The 19,804-nt window shown below is 33.9% G+C and overlaps 1 protein-coding gene across 2 annotated transcripts in view; it reads right to left on the reverse strand.

Moving 5' to 3' along the window:
• Positions 1–229: 229 nt before the first annotated feature.
• Positions 230–19,804, reverse strand: part of RAB6A (RAB6A, member RAS oncogene family) — a 46,181-nt gene continuing 26,606 nt past the window's right edge. Inside the window, exons 4-8 of one of the 2 annotated variants that reach the window (XM_006181597.3) lie at positions 18,269–18,374; positions 16,318–16,429; positions 11,252–11,345; positions 3,509–3,575; positions 230–2,519 (exon numbers count right to left, since the gene is read on the reverse strand). In XM_006181597.3, the coding sequence (XP_006181659.1) occupies positions 2,455–2,519; positions 3,509–3,575; positions 11,252–11,345; positions 16,318–16,429; positions 18,269–18,374 (444 nt within the window). In that variant the 3' untranslated portion in view covers positions 230–2,454. Of the gene's footprint in view, positions 2,520–3,508; positions 3,576–11,251; positions 11,346–16,317; positions 16,430–18,268; positions 18,375–18,440; positions 18,547–19,804 lie in introns of both variants that reach the window. The other variant, XM_006181596.3, reaches the window with a different exon arrangement.

A 19,804-nucleotide genomic window follows, 5' to 3' on the forward strand; every position in this document is an offset into this window, starting at 1 on the left:
TCTTAACACATCCTATTATTGCCTCCACCAATGGCTCTATCTTTCAAGTTGTAGCCACTCTCCCTCACCCTCAACAATTGAAGAGTCTTCTGACTCTTGAGAGGTTTCTCAGATTTGTTGTTGGTTTGTTATTTTTCTGAATTCCATGTTCCCTTTATAGTTCTAAGGAGGAAGTAGGTAACACATGCTAACTCACTACTTTGGCAGGAATGGGAAACCAAGTCAATAATTGTTTTCTTTCGTGTTTATTTATACATTTTTGGCAGCAAAACTGTGTTTATTTAAAAAAAAATCTGCACTATGAACACACTTCACTGCTTTAGTTGAAGAACCCCAAGCCAAATAAAAAGACCAATATCAGAAGCAGCATTAACTGGTTACTGCCTTAAAGATACACAGAAAGAACCAAATGCTACAGTGTAGGAAGACAATCACCTCCATGTCAGAAATCACAACTTTTTCCAAATAAAGAATATGACCCATCTGCCATATTGAATTGATATTTATTTCAGGACATGCCATGTCAAAATAAAACAAAAGAGTCAACCCTTGCCTTTAACAATAATATTGTATTATAAAAGCACTTTACACTCCATCCCATCTTTTGAGTATAAGTTACTGGGGTATGTGGGCTAATGATTATCTGAAAGCATTTCCCTAATCAGACCCATAATCCAAGTGCTCTCTGAATAATACAAGGTGACAATAAGTGGGAAGTGGAGGAGGAAGAGGAAAGAGGGGAATAAGGTTCTCCCAGTTGAGGGTTTTGTTGCAATGAGGGGATGAGGAAGTATGAAGATATTTCTGTTGTCTTTTCGTCTTTATACTGTGTTAAGTAATGCTTACAACATAAATTTAGCAGGCTTTTCCTGAGTTGTAACTCAGAAATTTTCTTCCTGCAAACAATGTATTTACAAATGTGTTGATTAACTTACACAGCAATCTCACAATAACTAGTAAAGATTAAAATGGTGCGCTCGTAGTATATTTGTTTGCAGTGTTTTAAGGGAAATACATATTGCCATCATGATGAAGCTCTAAATAGACTGAATAAAACATCTAAAAACTGAAATTACTTTTAAAAAAGCAAAGAAATAAATATCACCAAAGGAAAAAGATTAACTGTAGCTTAAATATAAATCACTAGTTAATTAACCAAACTATACATATCTAATAAAAAGCAAAAACAGATTGAGAGAACCAACATAAAAAAATGGTGAAAAATAAGGCATAAATCTGCATAATATTGAGTTTTATTTTCATTCTCTCCTTTCCCTCTTCTATGGATGCTTTTTCAGATCTGTCTCTAAGGACTTAAAACTGTTTCCATTTTAAATTTGACCTCAAATGCCTGAACAAAGTATTTGCTATTCTGTTGAGGAGTCTTTAGTTGGTAAACTTTAGATATCATTGTTTCTACTGGTTATGGTAGTTTTGATCAAGATGCCAAATTTAAATTCCAATGGTTCTTGTTAAAGGAATTTGATTTTTACGTGCCTTGCCTGCATAGCATTGAAAAAAAAAAAAAAAAAGGAAAGAGAAACAAAGAGAAACAAAGAAAGAACCCAAGAGAAATCTATTGCTTAAAAAAGTTTTGCTTTCTAAACAGAGTAACTCTATTTCGACAATTATTTAAAAACCCTGGGAGAAACAGCTCTTATGAGAATTAAATATTTAAAACCTGTTCTGAAGCACTTGTACTTTTCTCTCCCAGAGTCTAACATGTGAAAGGATCATTTGTTTTGGTCAGAAATATATTTTATGTTCATTTACTTGTATGTACTCAGTATGTTCATTAGGACTCATTCTGAAGACGCACCAGAACCTTTTTGTTATTCTAGCACTGTCTATCGTGATAGTTGAGTTTTGACCTCAATTAAGGTCTAAGAAATCTATATCAATGCTCAAGAATAATTTTGGATATCTTGGCCCAAGGCCTAGAGCAAGTGGCAACACTAAAATTGAAGGATAATTCCCATGGGCTTGGTGTGACTACTGCTTTGCCCCCTCATTTGTTTTGAAGGAGGGAGGGTAGGAACAGGGTAAAAAAGAAGTGAGTAAAGCAGGAAGAGATCAAGTAGGTAGGCAAGTGCTGCTGTCAACAATTGCTCCTTAACCAAGCCACATATTGTTGAGACTTCCATCATTTTGAAGTACATTCTCATAAAATTAAAAAGGAAAAAAAGTTAAGAAAATGCATGTAAATTTTAAAGTTATCACTGGAATATGCTGGAATCATTTGGCTTTTTGTAAAATATAAATAATGAAGACACTGACTTTTTTGTGCTTGTGAAGCTAATAGATCATCACCACGAGACAGGCAGCAATGATGAATTGCAATACGTTATTACTGAAGGGAAAAGGTTCAAGCCAATATTCACACTGCAGTCAATGAAAGAGTAAGGGGGCCAAAGCAGTGAGCTTCTGGAGGAAAGTTGAAGATGCCATGGGGGATTAGCAGGAGCAGCCTCCTTCGCTGACTGGTTGCTCCTGAGGCTTTTCCAGTTTTATGTCAATCACTGAAATAAAAGTTAAGGAGCTATAACTGGGAAAGTACAATTCCAATTCTGTTGAATACCAACAACTCTGGTAAGCACCCCCTTCCATTCCTTTTTGGCTTCAGAGCTTACACAGCTACTATTTTCTATATAGTTAGCTCACCATATGAGCTACTTATATGGAATAAACTTGCTTATATCTACTATATGCAGTAAGGTTCAGAACAAGGTTAATTCTTAATCATGGGAATCTATCCTAAAGAAATTATTCTATAGGATCAAGAAACCATATAAAGATGACATTCCTTATGGAATCACCTAAAATAAAAATCTGAAAATAGCCTCCAAGAGAGTTCCAATAATAGGGAGAGAATTTAATAAATGATGTGGTCTCAACTCTATAGAACACATTATGCTATTAAAATAAAGGTTTAGAAAACATAAAACATTAAAAGTGGGAAGAGCTGAATACAAAGTGCTACGAATGCTATAGCTTAACAAAAACGTCTGGATATGGAAAAACACTAGAAGGTAAATATAAGACAAACAATGAAAATATCAAAATATAAAATTATTTAAAATAACTAATATTACATGTGCTTCATTATGTCCCATTTCTGAAAGCAGAGGCCACAGAAAGCAGAAAGCTCCAATGTTAGAAAAAGCAGAGGAAGAAAATATGATATACACTGTGGGGAAAAAGCCCAGAGCCAAGGGGAGTCAAAATTAAGAAGTAGGAAGCTGGGATTCTAAGAGTTTCCTGTTCATTAAAAATCAAGCAAGCAAACAAACACAAACCCTCTCACTGATTAACTGGAGTGAGCAGCAGGCTGCCAAGAGTGTACTTGGATAATAGGATCTCATTTGCTATAGAAAAACTCCAAGCTTCTTTGTTCTGAAACTATCAACTCTTGGCTGCAAAAGGCAATGGCACAATATTCCTAAGCCAACCAAGTGGGACTCTAAAGACGTGTTAATAATAAAATTTTCTGATGAAACAAAAAAGATACTGTCTTCTCTGCTTCTGTCCTGTGTGCTTTCCATTCCAGGTAGAGCTGCTGCAACACGTCGGAAGAGCTGTGGAAAAGAGAGACGTGATAATTGGGAAGGAAATTTTAGCGAATGGTATCAAGTTAAAGGAGGATGCTCACTGGATGGTGAGTTAAAGGAAACGGCTTCTGGGTTATTCCAGAGAACTTAGCATAATGAAAGCACATTAAAATGTCCATTTATTCTATAAATGAATACCATATGAAAAGCATTATGCCAAATACAAAGAGGAATAAAGATATGATCCTTGCTTTCCAACTGGTGAGATTGGACATGAACAAACAGCTAAGAAATCAGCAGCAAAAATATCATTTGAGTTATAAAAACAAAGTACTATAGGAACTCAGAGTAAGGATTGTTCACTTAGTTAAACTGTGTTGTGGCATTCCTGTCTTATTATGAGTTAGGTTCTTAAGTTAGTGTATGTATAGAGAAAGTCAGTCTAGTCAAAATTACCCTTGACAATTCCTTAGGAAATAACTGTTAGAAACCACAACACCTCCTCCCAAGTCCAGCAGAGCTGGCTTTTCCTGCATCACTGCAAAGAGCACCAGTGGAAGTGGTTGGCTTCTGTTTAGAGGTATGATGCCATGAAAGATATCTTCAAAAGGATAATCACAGTCAAGCCTGGTGTTACGTTCGCTTTGAGAGGCATGGGAAATACAAACTGACTGAAGGAATAACAGATTCATACCTTCAACTTTATGCCCAAATCGAGCCATCCACTTACTGGGTAGAATAGCAAGTGAAAGTGCTTATTTCAATCATTTCTCTTTTTGTTAGGCATGTAACATAAAATTCCTACAATTAAATGCACATATAATGTAACTGCCTTGTACCAAGTACCTGCTTACTGGAAGCATTGTCTGAAGTTCTCTAGGGACACAGAAATAAACAAGACGTAATTTTTAAATTCAAGGAGCTCACAGTTTGGCAAAGGATAGGGATTCTAACAATTCTGTGTGTTACAATGTGATTAGTGCTGTAAACTAAGGGAGCAGAGAATGATTTAAGAATAAAGATGTAAGAAGGCCCCAATCAGGCAGCTGAGAAAAGTCCATACACAATGACATCTGAACTGGGATTTAAATGCAGTTTTTAAGATTTCACTTGGCTGAAAAACATACCGTGCAAAGCACTCAGAGTTTAAGTGCTCCATAAATGTTGCTGAGTTAAAATGAGAAGAAACAGAAAGAACAGAAGGCCTGGGATGGAAAAATCAAACTGTGAGTAATCTGTTTACAGAAAGAAGCATAGAAAAGGAGTAAATCTTTATCTGTAGGCAATAGTCTGATGGGGTAGGATCAAGAAAGACTTGAGTAGAAGTATAATTGTTTTGGTCCTATAACATTTAGTAGCATTTTGAAGATGTACAAAAATTAGGCATTGGCTTCAGTATTCAACCAAAACCAGCTATTAGACTTAAAACTGCAGAATGCTTACCTTAACGTTATTTCTAGTACTCCAGAAATTGTGCATGATCAAAGATCATGTGGCTGTGTAAATTACCATTAATCGAATCAATGTAATATTAATTGTATAAGATGGACTCATTTGGATTAATATATGAATACTCAGTTTCAAATATGTATCAGCATTCTAGATCTAGATACAAGAATAAAATGCTGCAATAATTAATATCTGTGAAAGCTGTTAATTTTATAAACAAAAATAACTTAAAATTTACAGAAGCAAAATGAATATAGAAATAGACTGACACAGTGCATTAGATAACTCTAGGAAGAGTATTATACCCTTTCAAAATTAGCAAGTGTTTAATTAATTAACTAATGCAGGCAAAATTGGACAATAATTCTTTTTAAGTTTTTATATATTAGCATTAGGTAATAAATTAAGAGCAGAATGCCAACTCCGTCAGCTCAAAATTTTATACATCAGGAAAAGCCTAACACCCATTAAAAATCACTTTTCATCGGACATAAAGAATAAGAAGAAAAATGTATTTTACGGAAGATAAGAAAGTTTGGAAAAAATGTGCTCCTCCACCAACATCAACTGAGAACAGCCATCTATTTAGCACTGCAAACTGGCAATAAGTATATGACTACTGGAATAATCTAGCAGCTGACAATGTGGCACTAGACTAAATCTTGTAACTCAGAAATTCATTCTACCATGGTGATACTCAGTTTTGGCCTCAATGATTTTCAAGAATGGTGAGGTAGTCCAGACTGACTGAAGCACAGAATATATAAAAGGATTGGAATGAAGCTATATATTTTGAAGGCCAGGCTAAGAAAGACCTGCAGAGAATACTGACTTTATCCTGGTAAAGTAAGGTGTTAAAAAAAAAAAGCAGTTTGTATTAGGACTTCTATCGATGATTCCAGTGTCTTACTATGACTACAAAGACATACAAATTGCACATTGAAAGTAAAAGATATTAGGGTGGATGGCTGAAAACTAAAAGGTGAAGTATTTACATTCTGGGTGGGCCACTTACATGATAGGTTATCTTTCTGTTCTTCAACTTTCTCATCTGTAAAATGGGCTTAAGATAATAGTACACTTAACTGACTTGTGAAAATTAAGGAAAATCATTATGTAAATGGCTTAGGACTGATCTGTTATAAAAGAAGTCTTTCATAAACAGCAGCTCTATTTCTATCAGAGACTAGTTACAATAACCCATGGTCCTGTGGGCTAAGGGAACAAAGTATCTTTCCAAATGTTATGAAATTCTGCAAGAATTCTAGGGCTATAGCAAACCACTAACAGGCATAAAATTCTGCTTTAAGAAACTATGAAAAACTGATAGGAAAATCGCAGGGGTTAGGCGAGACCTTCTGAAAACATCAGAGCAGAAATGAAATGTTCTCACTGAGGAACATCTAGAAACCTTCCCCAAGATCTCATAGCTTGCTCTGACATGAAGTATTTATTAAACTGCCTATCTGTTCAAGATGCATAATCTTTCTGGCTCTCAAGGATATCAAAGTTTATTATGGGCTAGTTTAGAAATTGAATTTTTTTTTCATGGGGAGGCACAGGGAAGATCTGTTTAACTTCTGTGAAAATGGAATGAGATTTACAAGTTTCGAGGTTTTTTAAGAAATTAAAATAGATTCTAATTAGTGAAAAGTGCATAACTAATGAGGTCTTCCAAGGAAGGTATTAATAAGAGTCACACTCATCTACCTATTGTCATAATATAACACAGTATTTAATGTGTTTACAGAAAGCATAGAATTTGAACCAAGAAACTCTAGTACTAACTACCGCATTATTACAGCTTTGTGACTTCAAAGATATAAATTTCTCTAATCCTTAGATTTCTTCTAATAAAAAGGGGGACATAGTTGTGAGGTTCAAAGGATACAGTGATGTTCCGTCTTCCTTGGAATATCTTCCCCTGCTCCCAATCCAAACTGTCTAGCTGACAGATCCTTCAGGATCCATTCCCTGATAATTCCTGAGAAAACCTCCCTAACCCACTCCTAGATTTTTTCAATCTCATTATCTTCCAATCTAATCAAGTATTTCCATATATTCTAATAGCACCCTATATTTCTTCTTTCAGAGCTTTGATTATACTGACTGTAGTGGCCTAGTCTTTCTCTCTAGACTTTAAACGCTGGAGGGCAAGGCTTGTATTTCATATTTGTTACCCTAGTACCTGACATGTAGTAGATATTTTTAAAAATGCTACTTGAAAGAATGGCTAATGGGTGTGAAAACACAGTAGAAAGCACAGAGTGCAGTACAAATAGTTGATTAGTGCCTTTATCTACTGGCTTGAGTCCACTTGCATCTGAATTCTCAGATAATTCCTTAGGCATGACTATCCATAATACTATTTAGCAGATGACCACAGATCTGAGAAAGTCTGTTCTTTTATACAGTGAAGGAAAAAACCAGGAATGCTTATGCCCACTGAATCCTTCCAACCCCTAAAAACAGGCAACAAAAGAAATCAATGTACTCAGTTTCTTGTAAAAAAGGAAGTTATAAAAAGGGTTTTAAATTTATATGCAGAGTGAAAGTGAAGAAAAACTCTGATAAACTTTAACCTGATGAAAAAAAGAAATGCTGCTGAAAATCTCCAATGAAACATAAAAAAGGATTCAATTAACATAAGCAAATATAATGGGAGAAAATGACAATTAAGAGGAACCAGAACATCAACCGGTAGATTAGAGAAATACACACTTAAAGAAAGCAGTAAGCTGGGAAAGGTACAGCTCAGTGGCAGAGCGCCTGTTTAGTATGCACGAGGTCCTAGGTTCAGTTACCAGTACCTCCATTTAAAAAATAAGTAAATAAATAAACCTAGTTACCTCCCCTCAAAAATAAAGAAAGAAAAATAAAGAAAGCAATAAGCCTCCATTATCTACAAAGCTAAATATATGAGACACAGAGAGTAAATAGGTTATCATGACCCCATAGATTTCCCCCTATCCTTTTATTTTACCTTAGAAAGTAATTAGAATACTTCAGGAAAGCTTTTTTGAAAGGTTATGCGTGAAGTCCTTCCTCTGGACCAGTAGTTCTCTACACCTAGTGTGCATTGGAATTACCTGGGAAACTTAAACAAAACACCAGATGCTTGGGTCCCATCCCTAAAGACAGATTCAACTAGTTTGGTGTGGGGCTGGGTCATTAGTATTTCATTCAAAGATCTCCAGATGACAACACACTGTAAGAGTTAAAGATCGACACTGTAACAATAATTTGTAAGGAGCGTGAAGTAATCAATCGAATCAAGTAAGGCGAGAAAGAAGCTAATACCGAGTGTTTAACTTAACCTATTTTCTCATTTGAATCCTTGCAGTAATTCTGGGAAAACTGTGTAACTTCTGTTCTAGGTTTTCTCTCTAAAATCAGTGCAACAACAGCAGCTGACTTAAGAGGACTGTTACACGGATTCATTCCTGTATTCAACAAGTATCTAAGCACTTACATATTCTGTATAAAGTGCTTGGTAGAAAGACAACAAAGAAATGTTTTAAAGTTAATATTTATTACATAATATTTATACCACGCTCTCTAGATAGTCTTGTTTTATATGTTAATTTCTCTTCTTCCTTGGAGTATTCCCTGTCTTTTATCTATCCAAATCAAATATACTTCTCAAGGGCTTAGCTCAGATTGCAGCATTTTTAAACAAAGCCTTCCTTCATCATCCTAACTGTATATGATCTTACTCATTTCTGCATCAAATATAATTCCTTGTGCCAACATCCATTTTACATCTCAATAATAACTGTGGATCTTACTCTGTAGCACTTGCTAGGCATTTATCATGTACTACCTACCTTTCACTGCATAGTTTTCATGAGAATGTGACTCTTTTCAACTGTAAGTTTTTTGAAGTCAAGAATCATATTTTACATAATTTTATGTACTCCAAAGAACATACAGTTGTCTCACATAATGTAGGCACTTGATAGCTATGGAATAAGGTATGTGATAAAGTACAAGATTAAAGGTATGTGATAAAGTACAAAATTAAGACCTGCCATGAGCCAAGAACTGTGGTTGACATGCAATATAGTGGTGTAGGAAAGATACCACCCCTACCAATGCTTAAAGTAAATATGCTTTCTCAGCAGGTATAATATGCACACATGTGTGCACAAATATACAATTCCACTGTGAATAGTACATAAGCTTTTATTTTCTTGTTAGTGCTGATGCCCATCAGCTATCACTAATTTCTCACAAAGTCCTCCCTTCTCTTTCAAACAAATCTTTTTTCTTCTGACAAGCGTTGATGATTTGAGAAGTTAAAGGTCAAGGAGTGTTTCAGTTCCTTTTCCATTTTCCAGTATTGTAAAATTAGAGAATATAGTAAGAAGGGTGATACCTACATACTTAGTACTTCACTGAAAGAATGTACTAATTCTGAAATGAAAAGTGAGGTGGAGCCTTAAATAATCACCTTATCATTACCATTTCCTTCAGCAATTTAAACACCAGACCACTTTCACAAAGAAAGCATTATTAATGCTTTTCTAAAAAGGAATTAAAAAAATAAAGGGTAAATTTTTCTTTGGCTATCTTTTTATGACATATTGAATAGGATGAAAAACACTATTTAAATATCCTATAAAATACGAGAGCTCATGTTAGGTTACTATTATTTATTCTAGTTCTAGCCTTGATAGTTTTTATTTAAAAACTACAACAATTTGTTTAAAACCAAAACAGGGCTTTAGGGTTAAGTGCTTAAATCAGACTAAAGAGCAAAAAGTTTGAAGCAAAGAACATTTTTAAATAAGAAGAAAAAGTAGCAGTATTGGGTAGGATTAAATTTGTTTTAAGCCAAAGTTCTCACTAAGGCCCAATTACTCGAATGATGTTTAGACATTAAATGATGCATTAGTGAAATCTCTCCTAGAATAATTTAAAAAGGAAAGAGAGCGATAGAGAAAGCCCATCTTAAGCTTTTATTACTATAATATTATAATCCAGTACATGATAATAACTGGATAATAATACCTGGAGGTATGGTGGAGAATGTCAGAGAAAATGTCTCCAAAGAGCTGACATCTAAACTGAAACTTAAAAGGATGAGTAGGTATCAGTCAGGAAAGGAGAAAATGAATATTCTGAGCAAAGAGAACAGCATGAACAAAGATATGGAACCATGGAAGAGTACACTGTGAGGAGAGAATTAGTGACAAGTCAGTATTACTTACAAATGTTTAAAGGCAAGAAGAGATGGGAAGTAAAGAGCCAAAAATGAAAACAATAGAGAGAATTTTCCTTAAAGCTCTACTTATTCAGTTTCAAGGATTTTATTTTAACCCTCTATTGATAAGCTAGAATTAAAAAAATAATAATTTATTGGTCTGTAAATCCTATAAATTTGAGACTACTCCTTCATACAACCTATAGCCCTGAAGAATAAAGCAGGTGAGTTTTTGGCTACCCTATCTTTTAGAAAGCAGTTTGATAATGTGAGGTCCCCCCATATTTTCCTGCCCCCAAAGATTCCTGTTACAAACACTGTAAGAACACCAGCAGTTTATTAAGGATAAAGTAACCAGAATGTATTTTTACAACAAACAAAACACCACGCCTGAACAGAAACAGACTCATAGACATAGAATACAAACTTGTGGTTGCCAGAGGGACAGTGGGTGGGAAGGGACAGACTGGGATTTCAAAATGTAGAATAGATAAACAGGACTGTACTGTGTAGCACAGGGGAATATATATAGGATCTTGTGGTGGCTCACAGAGAAAGAGAATGTGACAATGAATGTATGTGTGTTCATGTATAACTGAAAAATTGTGCTCTATACTGGAATTTGACATTGTAAAATGACTATAACTCAATTAAAAAAATGTTAAAAAAAAAAAAAACCCACCATGCCTGATAGCAAATTCTTGCTTTACCATAATCTTACCATCAAAAACTAAAATGAGGGAAATTTACCTCAAAACAATGCAGTAGGGATGTAGTAAGAGTATGGTGAGTTTACAACCTAGCAATCACATAATCTTGTAATCATAATGAAATACTTGTCCTATAAACAATCTGAAAAGTTTGGCAAACTTTTCCCAAACTATGTCACATTTAGATTTTTTTCACTGTTCAATGATATGTTTCTAATTCATGAGGCCTGCTATTGCTAAGAGGAAGAAAATCTTACACTAGAGAATAGAAAACTCACACAATTTAAAGTTTTTTCAATTTGATAACCTCAACCCACCCATACCCAAAGAACACTTACCTGCTTTACATTGTATCCTGCTTTTGCACTAGTTTCAATAAACATAACATTCAGCTCTTTGGCTTTCCTCTCTCCTTCCTCAATTGACACTTGCCTATAGAAAAAAAAAAAGATAAACAAATTCTTCTTTTGGAAAGATGACGATATAAGATTACAAACAAGGCTCAAAAAAACCTTTTCTTGATATGGCATTGGTTATACAGGCAATACTAGTTTGAAAATTCATCAAGCTGCAATACACTTAAAATTTGTGCACTTCCATGTGTATGTTATACCTAACTAAACATTTCTTTTAAAGGCATTTTTTAACGTTTTGCTTTTACTTGCTGAGCTCACCTTGTATTTTTTTTAATTTTTAAAAATCTTAATAGTCTGCTATTTTCTCTTAATATCAGATTATAAGTATTTAGCTTTGTGATTAAAAATTTCTGTGTAAAATAATTTTTTATGGCTAGATAATGTCAATTTGTTACCATAATTTATGTAAACAGTCCAAAACTGTTAGAAATATAAGCTGTTTTCAAATTTTACACTACTATGAATCATGTTGCTATGTACATCTTTGTGCACTTTGCATCATTTCTTTAAGTTGGATTCTGTGGAATTCTACAAGTGGAACAAGTGAGTCAAAAGACATACATTACAAAGTCTCTTGATACATGGTATTAATTCATGTCAATACTTCTTTTACAGGGCATTTTGTGATACATTATAATCAGCAGTGCCTCTCAAATTGTGAGAGATTCAAGTGCGAGACTATCTCATTTATCTTGGCGTTCCTAGTGCCTAGCTATCACATTGGTGTTTAATAAATATGCATGTATTCTAATTAAATGAGTCTGAACTATCAGCTAACAAATCCGGCTTCTTACAACACAGAAAACCAAAGCAAAGCAAGAGAACTTCTACAAGCTCCCACCAAAATCTATCCTCCAATCTATGTGTGTGTGTGCCTTATATTCTACCTCTGGTCTTACTACTATGGAGGAACTGTCCTTACTCCCCAAACTTACAGCTATTTACTAGATTCCACTCTTTTCTTGTCTACAAGAAGATATTATACTAGAATTTGTCAACTTTCTAAAAACAAAATCATTCTCTTATGTAAGAATCCAGCTATTAATGCTTTACTATATCTGCTTGTTTTATCCTCTTGTTCTCTGTGTATTTATGTATATGCATATATATTTTTTAAAAAACATTTTTTTCTTAGCAATTTGAGAGTAAGTTGACAATCAGCACATACCTTTAGCCCTAAATATTTCAGCATTGTGAATTTCCTCAAAACAATTATGTCAGATGCCCTAAAATTTACTCCTTGGACGTCTTCTCTACTACAGTTACTCCCTTGGTGATTTCATGCAGTCTTACGGTTTTAAATACCATCTATATGCTGATGACTCTCAAACATGTATCTAGCCTGGACTACTGCTCTGAACTCCATACTCATACAGATAACTGCCTACCTAACACGTAATTATCAGGATAACTAAGCCATTCTAAACTTAAAATGACCAAAAGCTTAAGTCATATTCCCCCTAAACCGTCTCTTTATTGCAGTCTCTTCTACAGTCAGTTAATGACAGTTATTCAGGCCAAAAATCTAGGTGTTATTCTTGACTCCTCCTTCTCCCACATCCCATATTCCATCCATTGATATATATTCCACCCTGACAGTTCTATCTTCAAAACATATCTGAATTTGACCACTCATCAGCACACAAGCTACTACTCTCCCAGTCCAAATCATCATCATTTCTTGCTTGGAATAAAGTCTGGGTTAGCCTCCTCACTTCTACCCTTACATATTTTCAACCTATGAAAAGTTACTCCCTGCTCCCTGCTCCAACTGCCCAAACATTCAGAAAGTCTACACTTTGCAATCTATACAACCTGGCTTTCTTCTTCTTCTTCTTCTTCTTTTTTTTTTTTAACTTAAACTCACTGCCTACTACTCTTGCCATCATTGTCTTTATCAGCTATATAGGCCTTCTTGCTCTCTTTCCAATAAACTAAGTGTATTTCAAACTCTGTGATTTTGCATTTTCTGAGCCATCTGCCTAGGACCTTTTTCTCCTCAAGATATCTGCATAGTTAGCTCCCTTACTTCCTTAGTGTCTCTACTCACAAAAGTCACCACTCATCTTCTTGGTGAAGTCTTCCATTGCTATTCCATCTAGTATTTCAGACTCACCCTTGACATTTCATATTCCTTTTCCCTGCTTAATTTTTACCCTTAGCATGTATCAAACATGTATTTTTTAAAAAATCTATTTACTGCCTGGTTTACTCTCTGGAATAAAAGCTCCTTGAAAACTTGTCTTTTTTGCTCACTATCCTAGAGCATCATATTCTGAAACATAACTGATCCTTAATAAACATATCCTGAATGAATGACTACTAGTCTATAAATCCTGCACATGAAGGATTCCAGGCAGAAATCTTTTCTGGTTTTATAACTATGTCATCCCAATAAAATGGTTGAAGATTAGCTTTAGCAATGGTTCCAACTGCGGTTTGAGTTTATCAAAAGCACCTAGAAAGATTCTTTAAAATATAGATTCAAGGGCCCTACTCTAGACTAACAGAATCATGGTATCTGGAAGTAGGATCAAAAACCTTAAAAATTTTAAAGTTGTCCATGATCCTTTATAGTCAGAATCTTATAAGAGGATCTAATAAGCCACATTTACGAAGTGATTCTCAGGTTTGAAACATTTGGGAATCACTGGGCTACAGAAGAAAGAGTACTGAGCATCTAGGTAATTATATTGAGACAATGAAGCAGATGTATTCTGGCCTTTCCTCCAATATTTTACAAGAAAAGTACTTAACTGTCAAAGAAAGTGATAAAGTCATTTAACTTTGAATCATTTTTATCAAAACTTTTTTCTGATTACACAAGTAATTATTTTTTAAAAGACGAATAATTACAATAAACTCTTCTATACTCTCACTTCCTTCCCAAAGATAACTACAGTTAAGTTCCATGTATGCTTATGTAGATTTGTTCTAGGCCAAAGAATATGAATATATCTCTATATATCTACTATCTTATTTTTTTTTTAACCCGAAGGATATCATGCTATATATACACTGATCAAGTGTATTTCTAACCTTCATGTGTTACACAGCAATAAATTCCTCTCATTCTTTTTAGTGGCTATAAGAATTTCATTTACAAAATGCTACTACTAATAATAGACATTTAGACAGATTTTAATTTTTTAATATTATAAATAATGTTGCAATAATAATTCTATATACTCATCTTTTCACAATTCTGTGGGTTTATCTGTGGAATAAATTACTGGAGGCGGATTTGAGTCAATGAGTATTTTAAATTCTGATATTATTAAACTGTTTCTCCCCAATATTGTATTAATTACGTTTTCAATATACAAGAGTTTTTGTTTATTCAGACTCTTGATGATACTGTGCATTATCAATCTTCTGAATAATGACTGATATAACAGGTGAATATGATCTTTATATTTATGTATTCAAACTTATCAATCTTTCCCTTTATGGCTTCCGCATTCCATGTCATGCTTATAAAAAGCCCCCCACTACCAAAATATTTTCTTTTAATGCTTTTTAAAAAAATTTAAAACTTTTATTCACTTAAAAATTATTCTGGGGGAGGGGAGGGTATAACTCAGTGGTAGAGCACATGTTTAGCATGCACGAGGTCCTGGGTTCAATCCCCACGACCTCCATTAAAAAAATAATAAAATCAATAAATAAACCTAATTTCCTCCCCTCCACAAAATAAAATAAAATAATGAATGAACAAGGCTCTAATTCTTTTAAATGTGAATAGCTGAAGGGCAATAGTCTGACAGAAAGTACTAAGATGGTAATTCTAAAGCAATGGAGAAATATTACCTGAAAGAAAAATTGTAAATTCTTAAATTAAATTTGTAGCATTTCTGTACTCAATTGAAATAGTACACAATAAAGGAATAGATGCTTATAAGCACCCTTTTAGATAACTCTGGCTATAAAGGGAAATTCAGATATATAATATTTTCTTTAAAAATTAAGGTATTGAGGGGCTCTCCACTAAAGAATATATACCTACTGACCTTCAAATTCTCATATTGAAGATAAATAAAATAGTGAAATTTTATATGACAGCAAATCCAAAAACGTCAGAAAATGATTATCATAAAGAATAGATGAAGTCATACGCTGAATTTACTTTTAAACTAAAAAAGCTTTCTTGCCAATTTCAAATGAGGTACTATGGGCAGAAGTGGGCTTAACACTTTCACAAGCTTTGGAACATGCCAGATTTCTTCACAACATTTTAATTAATAGCACAAGTTCGTTACCGAATTTCAATATCTAACTAATGAATAAACAATAAACAGTAAAAGCTTCTAGTATTAAATAAATGGTCAAGACTATTTAAAGCATAAAGAATATCCAGTAGATCACTTAAGAATGCTAAAAGCAGATATCAAGCCACGGGTTCTACTGTGAATGTTAATAAATTTTGCATCCTGTGACTTGAATGTAGCTTTGCTCATTTGACTAAGGTATCACAATCAAGCTATTCAGTTCAACCTCACAGTCTGGCTCAATTATACAATTAAAAAGAAAAGAAAAGAATAAACTACACCACTGAATTAAAATGAATATTTATAAGAAGACTACCAAGCATATGCATTTATAATCATTATGAATACTTTTTAAAGATAGGATTTGTTTTTTAAAAACATTTTGTTCTTTAACAGAAAATTGCTCATGTTAATGAGGCCTAAAAATGTAAAATAGTTATTGGCTTCATCTGTCAACGATCTTTTCTTCCCATGTAAAAAAAAATCTTGCACAAGAGTTATTTACACATGGGCTTACATAAAACAAGAAACTTATTTTCCTTTCAACACTGAGTTTAATGTTTTACATTTCTATTTCAGGTTCCCACACTAAAGAAAAGAGGAGGTATAAAATTAAAGATTAAACATGTCTCTTTTTAAAACAGTTCTTCACTAACAAAAATAACAGGCTGCTTAACAAAGAAACCAAACATTCCATATACATACAAAATCACTCCATACCTCTTGTCAGCAAGATCTGTTTTATTTCCTACTAGCATGATGATAACATCACTTCCTCTTTCTGTTCTGACATCATCAATCCATTTTGTAGTCTGCTGGAATGAGTTAACATCTGGTATACAGGAGGGCAGATAGAGAGATTAGTGTTACTGCAAATGCCTCCCCAAGTGATGGACCAAGAAAGCAAAGAAGAACAAAGGAAAAAAAAAAAAAAAAAAAAGAAAAGAAAAAAGCACTGGAAATTGGAAGGGGGCTGGCACATTAGGATCCACCTTTATGTGCCTGCAACATAACTCCATTTTATCTGAGTACAACTCTCAGTGAGCTAAACAAATCACAAGAATAAAATCCTCAAGGTTCCTTTTATAATAGTTTAAAATTTCTGGACATGACCAAATGAGTACAATGTACTTACTATATGCAATAGAAAAAAAAATCATTTTAAAATGTAAAGACAGCTATGGCAGATAATATGGTGTCATGTTGCCACAATGCTTTTTTGATTACTTACACATATATACCAAACATGACAAAGAAAGCATCTCCAAAAAGTTGTGTCAGCCAGTAAGTCCCAACACATCCAGAAAAATCTGTAAAGCCTTTAAACAGCTTTCAACACCACTCAGTTTGCACTGCTTTTTCAGTTTGTGATCACTTTAACTTGATGTTTATTAATTTAATGCACTAGAATCATTTAAAACAAAATCCATCTTTTCTAGCCCTGGATTCTAAGCAGAGTACTTCAATACATTTTATAGCAGCTAAAGAAAACAATTTACTAATATTTTAGCCACATATGCACAAATTTTAAAGAAAAATATACCTGGTTGATTTGGTTAAAGTAAGCACAAACATTTTAAAGCTGCAAAACTTGTCAAGGCACAATAATGAACATACATTTTTTTAAACAAGTAGCAACCCAAAGTAAAGCTTCAAGAAAAGATTGATTGCATTTGGCACCTAACCAAAAAAAAGTCTGAGTGCAAACTTCCAACTTACAATTCTGCCTTTGCAATTATTAAGTAGATAAGCCTTTTGGTTGAGCAAATATACAAAATGTACACTAATAATATTAGTAGCTCCAAATCAATAGTTTGTTTATAAGAAATTTTTTAAAGAAGTCCAAAATGTGGTACTATCTTGGTTTACCTATAAATTATAGAGCAATATATGGAACTCTGCTTAATATTGCCCTAATATAGCATAAACCAATTTACAAAGACAATTTTAATCAGAGCATTTCCCGTCTGTCACAAATGCTCCATTCAAAATTTACAGTCACTTAAAATGCCAAAGGCATTATTATTCAGTCTTGAGGGAAAAGAAAAAGGAAGACCATTTCTTGTTTTAGTCTCCCATTAAAATTTTTTTCTTGGAGAGAAATTACAACGTAATTTGTTAGCAACAAAGTAGTCAGTCATAGAGTCCAGATATGATTCAAATGAAAATGGTTAATAGAAAACTGCACATTATGTTTTCTCTGCCTTCCTCTATAGAGGATGCTAGATGGGGAAAGCAGAGAAAAGTTGGCTAGTGGAAGCTTTTAACAGCCTCAGCAGAAGTCTTGAAGGATTCGGAAAACTTGGCAAGAGGCTTAAATGCAGATAATTTTATTTTAGAGAAATCTGACGTCATGTTAAATGAGAAAGGAGTGTTTCTTTCAACCATAATTATGGTGTCGCTTAGGGGTAACAGGATACTAAGAAAATCTTGGAGAGGATACATAATTGGACCTGAAAGAAAATATCCAGGGCAAAAAACCTGGCATGGCAGAAATAAAGCACATTGATACAAACACCAAAGCAAATATTTCTGACCTAGCTGGTCTGTGATAAGGTTTGCTAAAACTCATTTTTACATGCCAGTATAGAAAACAAGCACAAGACAAGAACATGCATGCAACTAAGCTAAAGAATGAAAGATTAGAAAGGCATAATTCCCCCCCACTCACTTGTGATATCATAAACAACAACTGCCACAGTGGAGTCACGAATGTAGCTAGGAATCAAGCTCCTGAACCGCTCTTGACCTGCTGTGTCCCATAATTGCAATCGTACCTAACAATAAAATCAGTCAAACAAGCAAGAAAAATAAGAAAGGTCAACCCGTTGCAAAATACCTACTTGTGATATCGTAAACTACTACGGCTGCAGCAGAATCACGGATGTAACTGGGAATGAGGCTACGGAAACGTTCCTGACCCGCAGTATCCCACAGCTGCAGCCTGATCTGTGGGATGGGAAAAAATAAATAAAAAAAAAAAACCAAAAAACCAAACTCATACTAAAAAGAAAAAAGAAACAATGTATTTTAAAGGGGGGAGGGTAGCAAGGAGGTGAAAAGGAAACTCATGCAAAAGGTTGCAGGGATGTGAGGAATGAAAATAACAAGTCCTTTCCTTTTTCAAAAGGAAGTAATACTCAAATTTTGCTTGATCTGAAGGTACATAACTCAAAAAATGGCAAAAGGAAAGATTTCACAGAATCATAAGTACAGTTTCCTTTTTTTCCTTCCCTATAACCTCTCTTTGAATCCAGACTGCAAAAGCAGACGCTGTTGATGTTCAAACAGTGCGCATAAAAGGGAAAAACAAAAGTAAATGTCAATGAGCAACCCAGGCTATAAGACTAAAGGAAATTAATGCTTCTCTGAAAGCCTCTCTGAAACTAAAATAAAATGTCTCTTCTCTATTGGGTCCAGAACACTCTGAAATTGGGTCTCCAACTACCGTACTTATGTTTCTCCCATACATTTCTTCCTAGAACATTGTATATAACCTAACAAAAAGGAGAAATACCTTTTTTGTGACCCTACACAAAAATGTCTTTACATTCTTACTTTTTCACATCTACATTCCAGGAAGCCTAAAAATAAGCATTTGGTTCTTTTTACCATTATAAACCAGTATACAAGTTTTCAAATTTTAAGAAATAGAATGCTATATATTAACAGATAAAAGAGAACATTCAAAAGAAAAAAACTCACAAACTTATAAGAAACAGCAATACGGATAAAATAATGTTTTTTGGGGATAGGTCCTGAAATAATGCATTGAAGACAGTCATTGTTTAGGTGGCAGGAATCTCTTCAAGGGAAAGCAGGCTAGAATACAGAATATAATTATATTGCACTAAAAAGGAGCATCCAAAAGATGGAAGACCAAAATCCAACATGTAAATACACATTGTTTTTTCTATTCACAGACAATTTGGTACATATCATATTCTGACAAATAAAACCTTGAAGTTCACAAATTGTGATACTCAAATGAAATCTTTTTGAATGCCTCAAGAGTAGTATTCAAAAGTTTTTTAGCAGCTCTAGTTTCTTCATGAAAATACTCTTTTAAATATCTCAATGCTATTTGTTATCATTTTTCCAAATCAAGACCACAAATTTTGTTTAACAAGCCTAGGGCTGGGCCATCAATTAGTTAGAAATAACAGCCTTCTCTCCTTTTAGATTTCACTTGGAGATAAAAAAAAAA

The sequence above is a fragment of the Camelus ferus genome, chromosome 10 (genome assembly GCF_009834535.1).
Source record: "Camelus ferus isolate YT-003-E chromosome 10, BCGSAC_Cfer_1.0, whole genome shotgun sequence".
NCBI classification, from domain to species: Eukaryota; Metazoa; Chordata; class Mammalia; order Artiodactyla; family Camelidae; genus Camelus; species Camelus ferus.